Below are 10,505 nucleotides of genomic sequence, written 5' to 3' on the forward strand. Positions count from 1 at the left end.
TGTCAAAACTTTTATTCTGAAAAGATGAATTTCAACATATAAAACCAGGCCCTGTCGGCTGCGTGATCTTGACGTGTTGCTGATCCTCGAAAAGAGTTTGTTTCTTGTTTCTTCGAAGCACGAAGCTCAAACAAACTTTGCTGTCGTCACATGTAGAAAAAATAAAAACCTCACAGAGGATGGAAACAATGACAACGTACTCGGACAACAGAAACCAAATCCACAGTCGGTAGCGTCTCCATCAGCTGAAGACTCGTCCATGACTCTTCCACGGCGTCCTCATTGGGCGGTCCTCGAGAAGCCGCGGTGCAGGAAGTTTTTGAAGAACTTCCTGAACTCGGTGTTGAAGACGGTGTAGATGACGGGGTTGAGGGCGCTGTTGACGTAGCCGAGCCACGTCACCACGCTCATCAGGCCGGGGGGGACGTGGCAGTCCTGACAGCGAGCTCGCATCGTGTGGAGGACAAAGAAGGGAGTCCAGCAGAACAGGAAGGCACCTGAAGGAGGAGGAGAAGAAGAGTTTGTCTAGTGAGACAGAAACACGAAGAATTTCACTTTGATTTTACCAACATTTAGATGAACCCTCTTCTTTGCAGAGTCAGATGTTTCAGCACTTTCAACACCTACGAACCTACAAATCTACCAACAGACTGTTCAGCCCTACTCCCAGGTTGACTCTTCAATAATCAGATGAACTAATGTAGCACAGCGTCACCTAACAACCAACTTAATTACTCACCATCCACTTATTTATCTATCTATCTATCTATCTATCTATCTATCTATCTATCTATCTATCTATCTATATATAAAGAAATGAAAAGCTGCTGCAAAGTCACTCACGGCTATGAAAACGGGCAAAACAACTACAAAGAGATACAAATCAAGTAGAATTTAACGAAAAACAACCACAGAGAGACACAAAACAACTGCAAAGAGACACAAACAACATCAAAGTGACACAAACAACCCCAAATAAACACAAAACAACCAGAAAGTTACACAAAAACAATTACAAAGTGATACAAAACAATAACAAGGTGACACAATACAATTACAAAGAGACAAAAGGAATAAAGAGACAAAAACAACTACAACAGAAAACAACTACAAAGTGACACAAAAAACACAAAGAAACACAAAAGAACTACAAAGTGATACAAATGAACTACAAATTGACATAAACAACCACAAAGTGAAACAAAACAACCACTGAGAGACTCATAACAACTGCAAAGAAGCACAAAAAGAGGCTAAAGAACTTTAAACTGTCTCCTGTGCAGGATAACTGGTGGGACCTTTTTAATGTCTCTGCCCAGAAGCCCATTGCGTCATAATCATGTTTCTAACCCTAATCTACCTACAAATCTACCAATTTGCAGTCGGACCCTAATCTCAGGTTGCGACCTTATTGTCAGCTGAGCTAATGAGGCAGTGCTTCACCTCTCTATCCAGGAAGGGACTTAATTACCGAACTGCCAATTCACCATCCAACAAACCTACTTACACTCCAACCATCACCATCTACCGGCCTACATCCGACCTACACAGTACTTGTAAATTTACTTTTTTTTTTTTAAATAAGGAACCCTGAGAGGAGATTTAACACCAGAGACCTGTATTATTTAATGTGATTATATTCATTCATATTTTATTGGTCAGACAATTTGATAATGAGATATTTTCCTTTTGTTGTTAAGTCTTGCTCTCAGGTCACATTACTTAACTGTCAGATGAGCTAACGAAGCAGAGATTCATGAGAACTACCTGCACACTGAAAACCGTGTCTGGTGGAGCTTTACGTAATAATTGGATTTCAGATTAGGGAGCTGCAGGATTAGCTGCAGCATGCTAAAGGGAAGCACTTCTACATATTAGCACCAACACTGACGGCTATTAATAGGACGACCTTTCCTAACTGATGTGTTAGTGCCTCTGACCAGACATCAGAGGTGGAGGTGAGGCGTTCAGGTACCTGCAGCCTATGACCAGATATCAGAGGTGGAGGTGAGGCGTTCAGGTACCTGCAGCCTCTGACCAGATATCAGAGATGGAGGTGACGTCGCCCTTTGGTTTGTGGACTGCCTTTGAAGCCAGGAGTTCGGCCATTTCGCCGTCTCCATCTTTTGAATATGGCCATCGCCATGTTTTTTGCAGCCAATGAACAGATATTACCATATTTGGAATGCAGAGGAGTGACGTAGAGACGCAGTACATGTCAATCACAGTAGTCCCGCCCCTGAAGCATCCCCTGCTTTATGGTCTGTTTGACTCTAAATGGAGCATCATTTACTAAATGAACATCATGCTGTATTGAAGAAGACTTGAAACTAGAGATTGAGACCATAAACTCATGTTTACAATGTTTACTGAGGGAATAAATCAAGAGAGAAGTAGAGTCATTTTCTCATAGACTTCTATACAACCAGAGGAGTCGCCCCCTGATGGTCAGGAGAGAGAAAGCAGGTTTAAGACACTTCTGCATCGGCTTCACTCTGCAGAACCTGAGTGGGATTCATAATTACCCCTAAACAGGAAGTGAACTCACCCACAACGACAGGAAGCACCTTCATGGCCTTCCTCTCCCGGCTGTTGATCTTGGCGGTCTTCCTCCGGTGGGGGTCCGGGTGGAACCTGATCTCCGAAAAGCTAACAGTCGGCACGGGGCGGTCTCTGAACTCCAGCGACTGGAAGGGCTTCTCCACGGACGGGAAGGCGGACGGCTCGTCGGGGTTGTCCGTCAGTTCCCGCTCTATGATGGGCGGCAGCAGCGGCGGCAGCGAGGCCAGCGGCGGCAGCCCGGCGGCGGCCTCCTGCAGCTTGCGGCAGGCCTGGATGCTGCTCTTCAGCTTGGCCTTGCGCCCCTCCTCCCAGCGCCGCAGGCCGCGGAACATGCCGCAGTACAGCAGCAGCATGATGGGACACGGGATGAAGAAGGAGCACACGGACGAGTACAGGACGTAGTCGTCGTTCTCCAGCTTGCACTCGGTGGGGTCGCGGCCCGGCACGTTGTTGATGCCGAACATGATGGGCGAGGCCACCGCCAAGGCCACGATCCAGGTGGCCGACAGCAGCACCGTCTGCCGCAGGTCCACGTGCTTCCTGTTGTAGTTGAGCGGGATTAAGACGGCGATGAACCTGCAACAATGACGGAGATTTTAGGATCAGATGCTCCTGAAATAACAAACTGACAAACTGTGAAGAAATTTATTCACAATATTCATTTTAAAAGTCATGTTGGGAGTTTACGGCATTTTGCTCTTATTTTTTTTAGAAATTACTTCAGCAAAGTGTCCGACATCCTGCCCCCTAGAGGCTGCAAAGTTCATCACAGCCACAGTATGAAAACAAAACATCCTGATGATTTATATATTCTTAAAGCTTAGTTTATACCATAGACTGTATATAAGAAGTGGACGTAGTCATCCTGACGTCACCCTTTAGTTTGTGGACTGCCGGTATAAAGCTTTGAGTTCGACAATTTTGCCGTCGCCATCTTGGAATACGGCCGTCGCCATGTTTTTTTCCCCGCAACCATTGAACAGAAGTTATATTTGGAATGAGGATAGTGACGTAGAGACGCCGTATACGTCTCTGTGTAGCTCCGCCCTAAAGCATCCCCTGCTTTATGGTCTGTTTGACTCTAAATGGAGCATCATTTACTAAATGAACATCATGCTGTATTGAAGAAGACTTGAAACTAGAGATTGAGACCATAAACTCATATTTACAATGTTTACTGAGGGAATAAATCAAGAGAGAAGTAGAGTCATTTTCTCATAGACTTCAATACAACCAGAGGAGTCGCCCCCTGATGGACACTAGAGAGAATGCAGCTTTTATGAAACTTCAGCGTTTGCTTTCATCAGAAGTGGACTCCTGGTTGCTGATAGGTTGATCTTGTTGCCGGCGGACAGAGCAAGGCTATCTGTTTCCCCCCTGTTTCCAGTCTTCATGCTAAACTAAGCTAACTGTAACTTCATTTCCCAAAATGTCAAATTATTCCTTTCACTTGGATCTTGATCAGGAGCTGAAACATGTGGAGAGGACAAAACACTTCTGACTGACCTCTTTGTCTTACAAGAACAAATCTTAATGACAGCCCCCCTCTCCCGGTCCTGTTCAGTAATTGATCCCTGAATGACAGCAGGTCATCAGTCAGTTTGCCTTTAAACCCATCCAACCTGCAGAGGGACCAGAATCCCTGGTGGACTCTCTGCAGACTTTCAGGATCTGTTCCCTAATTCGCTGAATTTTTCAGACTCTTAAAACCTCTAACTGCTGCCGGCTGCTTCAAAAGGCTCCGGCTCATCACCATCAGTCCACGTTAGCCTCGCGGCCTCCATCAGTCTCTGACCTAATCTTATTTATTTTGAGTCGCAACATCAGATTTCAGGAGCAGCTCCGAGGTTTTTCTGCTCAGAGTTTCATCCGTCAGCCATCAGCCGAGAGTTTGGGATAATCTCATTGGGTCAAACTAACGAGGAGCAGAGCGGAGCGGGCACTTCATCACCGCAGACGCAGCCTCCGATTCTTCTTCTTTTGGATCTTTTTACAGGAAACGGACATAAAATACCTGAGCAGGTGAGCACTGACCTGTCGACGCTGATGGCGCAGAGGTTGAAGATGGAGGCGGTGCACAGCATCACGTCCATGGTCATCAGGCCGTCACAGACGGTGGTGCTGAGGGTCCACACGCCGTCCTGGAACTGAAAGAAACACGCTCAGTACGTTCACTCAAACTCAACATGGACATACAAACTACACACACATCAAATATATGCACTAAACGGACATAAATAAAGTCAAATTAAATACAGATACATTGAAAATCTGAAAAATTTAATAAATACATTAATTTAATTTAAAACACAATTTAAAAAAAACTAATATAAAAAAGTACTTAGTAAATAAAAAGCTTAATAAATGAGAAATGCACACATGTATTAAATGTATAAATTAATTAAACATAAATAGATGAAAATATGAATAAATAATCCATAAAACTGCTAATAAAATATGTATACATATAAATACATAATATATCAAACATATACATATTTAATACAAGTGCAAATTAACAAATCAAATAACATGAAGAAATCTTATAAAATAAAACATAAAATATTAAAACAAATTAATCCATTAAAATCTGCAAGAAAGAAATACATTAATTAAAATGCAAATAATTAATATAACTTATAATAATATAATAATTAATAATAAAACACACAAATGTACATAGGAACAAAAATGTATGAATTCAAATAAGAAATATACTCTCAAAAATAAATTGAATTACTGCAAAAATATAAATTTATCTAATCCAGAATCTTTATAAATAAATGCTTTAAATATATTTTATTATACTGGCAATGGAATATTTTGACATTGTGGTATGACTGTATTTATTCAAGCCTAATTAATACTAACCTATAAATCATATTTTATTATGTATCTATGACTATTTAATTAGTGACAATAAAAACACAACAAAACATCAACAAAACAAAGAAAAGACAAACTGTGAGGAGGAAACAACATGATGAATGGATTAAAAAACAACAATGAAGACAAAAGAATGAAGACAAACATTGTTTTCCTTGTTTTCCTTGTTTTCCTCGTGTGAGGCCCTCGGCTGACCTTTGAGCCGACCTCAGGAGGAATGTACAGTATGAGTGTTGTTCTCTGATGCACAAAGACTGACTGTAACAGAACAAGTGTTTACTGTTTACGTTCATTCTCGTTAATGAAAAAAAAAGGATTTCCTGCTTTCATCAGTTTGTTATCGCTGCGAAAAACAGTGAAAGGTTAATTAATAAATGAGAGTAAAGCCAATAAATAATAAAAATAGTAAGTATGTAAATAACTTCAGGCTGCACGGTGGTGTAGTGGTTAGCACTGTCGCCTCACAGCAAGAGGGGCCGGAATTCAATTCCCGGGCTGGACAACCTTCTGTGTGGAGTTTGCATGTTCTCCCCGTGTCAGCGTGGGTTCTCTCCGGGTTCTCCGGCTTCCTCCCACAGTCCAAAGACATGCAGCTTAGGTGCATTGAAGACTCTAAATTGGTAGGTGTGGATGTGAGTGTGAGTGGTTGTCTGTCTCTATATGTCAGCCCTGCGACAGACTGGCGACCTGTCCAGGTGAACCCTGCCTTCACCCATTGACAGCTGGGATCGGCTCCAGCACCCCTGCGACCCTTAACTGGATAAGCAGGTCACGGAAGATGGATGTATGGATGGAAGTGTAAATAATATTAAATATGTGTCACTCTGCTGCGTTAGAAAGGGTCATTCTGAGTCCGCTCAGTGATGTCACAGGAGGGGCCGGATTTATGAAAAATAACATAAAAAAGTACATAAAAATAACAAGAATAAAAATTCCCTAAAAATCATGAAAAATATCGAAGACAAAAAAGAAAATTAAAATTTTAATATAAATGAAAAAAGGAAAAGAATAAATACATTTACACGTTTGTAATAAATTATATTAATATATATATATATTTTTTTTTTTTTCTTTTTTTTTTTTTTTTATATACATACATACTATTAAGGTGGTCTTATTGGGCTATCTGCATGGTGAAAAGGTTTTTCTAAAAACAAAAAAACATGATCAATTATCACTTAATTTTCACCTTAATTGGAAAAAAGGTGTATTTTTTTAAGGTACAGCTTTTGTGTCATTTGGTCAATTTTTCCTCTTAAAAACTCAACAATGAAACAAATCAAAGCTTTCAAAAAAACATATATGTAACAATTCATTAATTACCTCCTTAACAACGATTCAAACATAAATGTTAATGGGTGAAGTAAAGTAATAATTTAGTTTCGTAGTGACAGTTTCCTGCTGACTGAAGGTCTGAATCATTTCTTGACTACCTTGGAAATAGATGACAAAACCAAACTTCACTTAAGGTCCATTTGTTTGCTTGTCCTGGAGCTTTTGAACGTGAAACATGATCTTCAGCGGCAGGTGGAAGCAGCAGCAGCAGCAGCAGCAGCAGTGAAGGTCGATTTCTAGGTCGGCATAGAGGACAAGTCGTGCTCAGAATATAATACACGGTTACAGGACCGTTTAGGAAAACCACTTCATCTGCTGAAGAGCTTTTGACTGCAGGATTCAGTCAAAAGCTCCAGAACAAGCCAGTAAGTGGACCTTAAATGAGATGGCTTTGTCAGCTGTTATTGTGGTAAACAATGAACTTTTAAAACCACATGGACGAGAAGTTGTAAAGCATAAAGAGATGAAATAATTTACAGTTCTTTGACAGCTGAGCAAACTCAATTTGCTGTTGAAGACCATGTGATACGGTCGAAAGCTCTTGGACAAGCCGGTAAGTAGAACCACAGTGTAGAAATACTTTGTTACGAGTAAAAGTACTGCATTCAAAAATGTAATTAAATGTGCTGAACTCGATATTTAGATCATTAAAGGACCTGTGAGGAGCATCGAGGGCTCTGAGTTACGTACGGAGCACATTTCAGTAAAAGTACAAAAGTATAAGCATCAAAAACTACTTAAAGTACCAAAAGTAAAAGTACTCAATATGCAAAATGGCCCATTTAAAAAAATATATATATGTAAAGGTTTATGTACAGCAAGTAGGTCATTATTGCGAAATGAGCCCTGACAGGGTGAGTTTTTTTATAAACAGCTGGGTGGATTTATCTATAATAATAAATCACAATTTATTAGTTGATTTACATTATGTATTAATAGAAGTAGAAGTATAAAGTAGTATAAAATACATAAAAGTACCTAAAAATTGTACTTCAGAGTCTGTAAAAGTGATCACTGAATAGTCGCCTGTGTTACATTTATTGGTTTTGATGCTTTAGTGAACTATTCACATGCTAGCTGTTGACCTTTGACCCCCATGACATCAGGTTTGATTTGATTAAAAGTTACTTTGAGTTAAAAAGAGTTGCATTGATTAGTTATGAGGCTGTCAAAGAGCTCATGGTTGTTGTAGTTTCATCATAAACCTTGCAGATGTTACTGATATTTGATGTGACACCTACAAAATTCAAATAAAATACAAATAATAACAATTATGTTATCATTTTTGATTCTACATGTTTATATATTTCATTATAAATATTCATTTTCAGGTAAACCTGGTTGTGCCAAAAAAAGAAAATCCATATTTGAAGCTGACAAGAGACTCAAAAACGAGACGTCATAATCTGAGTATGAAGAAGTTCTACCTTCAGCAGGTTTTGGACACATGTGATCTTTAAACCCCTCATTTAGCATAAGTAATATTTTAAAGTTGATCAATTCTTTATAACCAGAAATAAAGTGTTTGTAAATGTATTTGTGTAAATGATAAACTTCTCCTGTGAAGCCTCCGTAGCTGATTGCTAGATAATGATTTCTTAAATCACAAATACGTCGTAATGGATGTTCGAACTGTTGAAAACTGCTGCACGTTAATAAAAAAATGTCCTTAATAAATATGTGCGTTTAAACACAGCAGGTGTGGACATCAGGAGGAGAGAACAGAGAGAGTGTAACAGAACCCAAGTATATTTAAAGGTACTTTATTGGAGGTTTTTTCCACTTTCTGCTACTTTATACTTCTATTTCTACCACTTTTCGTTCTTGAAAAAGATGTGTATCAGGTTCAAGTTTTTATTGAACCTGATACTTATTGTTGTTCGCATCACTTTTTATGTCTTCCATTTGGTTTTAATAGTTTTTATTTCTTTAATTGTGGATGCTTCTAGAATAATTCCCTCAATAAACATCTGGTCATAAGGTCACAAGATGAAAATGTACCTGTTGTGTCTATCGAAAGATACATTCTTATTTTATTGATTTTTTCCCATTAAAATCCCATTAATACCCATACAATACCACAATGATGCAATTAAGGTATTCTAATGGGACAATTCATTCATTTATTTTTATATATTAATGGTTTTTAAAAACGTATATGAGCCTTGACCATGAACCAAATGTAATGGTTTACCTGTTTAAGAGATTGTTAAGTTTTTAAACATCTTACTAACCCCCATCCTTTAGTTTATACCTTAATATGTTCTTTATTGTGATGACTTTATTCTGAGAGGTGTAATTAAAACCAAGCTGATACTCTATTCAAACACCCTTAAAGTACTGAGATAGAAGAAACACAGATAACAGAGGTAACACAAGTCTCATAAGACTTATTAATGTTCATTTCGGGAAAGTCAAATCTACTTCATTTGATAATTAAGGCGTTTTTAAGGGGTTACGTTTGTGCCTCTTTAATACCTTAATGGAATTGATAAGAAGTACTACCCTGAGCCTTCCTCGTAGCACTTATTGTATTCATATTAGTTTACTGCACTTATCCTATTCGTAGTAGTTTGTAGCACTTATTGTATTCGTATTAGTCTGTTGCAATTATTGTTTTCGTAGTAATTTGCCTCTGCACTATACTTTTGCTCTGGTTTATGCTTTAAGATGCTTGTTTAAGAAAGGAGATGCACTGATGACTTCTGGTGACTAGTAGTTCTCTTGAATACCTATGTTGAATACACTTCCTGTAAGTCGCTAAATGACTGTAATGTAATGTACTGTAGTTTATATATCCTTTATAGATATAGTGCAAACAAGAGACATAGTAGAAAAAACAAACAAGTATTTTAAACAAGTAAGTAAGAAAAAAAACCACAATAACTAAGAGAAAAATCTTATAAATACAGAGAGAATAATTATAGTTATGGTATTGCACCCTGAGCCTTCCTCGTTGCACTTCTTGTATTCATATTAGTTTGTTTCTGTACTTTTGCTCTGGTTTATGCTCTTAGATGCTTGTTTAAGAAAGGAGATGCACTTATGACTTCTGGTGACTAGTAGTTCTCTTGAATACCTATGTTGAATACACTTCCTGTAAGTCGCTTTGGATAAAAGCGTCTGCTAAATGACTGTAATGTAAATGTAATGTAATAAGAAATGGATTTTAAATGATGTTAATTGGGAGGTAAGTCAAGCACCACTTAGATAAAAGATGTTTTAAGGGGCTTGTTTACTGCTCCTCTACATGAACGGACACATTAAGGTGTTTGGTTTGGTTTCAGGGACACATGAAGGTTCCTCTGGGTGCTTCAGAGGTGACCTGTCTGTTGACCTCACCTCGGAGTAGACGAAGAGAGGAAGCACGAGCACCGCCAGCATCAGGTCCGCCACCGCGAGACTCACGATGAAGTAGTTGGTGGTGGTCTTCAGGGCCTTCTCCGTGAACACGCTCAGACACACCAGCAGGTTCCCGCAGATGATCACCACGATCAGCAGCACGCCGAGCAGCAGAGCCGGCACGTTGTGGCCCCTCTCTGCGTCCGGAGCCGCCGGGGAGCTCAGGTTGCTCTCCATCTCCATCTCCATCTCCATCTCCATCTCCATCTCCTCCTCCTCCTCAGCCACCGGCCAGCGGGCTCTCATGAAGGCCTGGCCGGATGAAGGTCCCCACACTGTGGTCTCCTCATGCTGTCACAGAGTCAGGACTCTGAACTTTA

At 39.6% G+C, this 10,505-nt stretch overlaps 1 protein-coding gene across 1 annotated transcript; it reads right to left on the reverse strand.

Moving 5' to 3' along the window:
* Positions 1–279: 279 nt before the first annotated feature.
* Positions 280–10,362, reverse strand: LOC129108013 (D(4) dopamine receptor-like). The gene is made up of 4 exons (XM_054619636.1): positions 10,126–10,362; positions 4,597–4,709; positions 2,549–3,138; positions 280–497 (listed from the first exon to the last, which is right to left on the reverse strand). Exons 1-4 carry the CDS (start codon positions 10,360–10,362, stop codon positions 280–282), a joined length of 1,158 nt encoding a protein of 385 aa, XP_054475611.1.
* Positions 10,363–10,505: the final 143 nt, after the last annotated feature.

Source organism: Anoplopoma fimbria, chromosome 19, assembly GCF_027596085.1.
Source record: "Anoplopoma fimbria isolate UVic2021 breed Golden Eagle Sablefish chromosome 19, Afim_UVic_2022, whole genome shotgun sequence".
Taxonomy (NCBI): Eukaryota; Metazoa; Chordata; class Actinopteri; order Perciformes; family Anoplopomatidae; genus Anoplopoma; species Anoplopoma fimbria.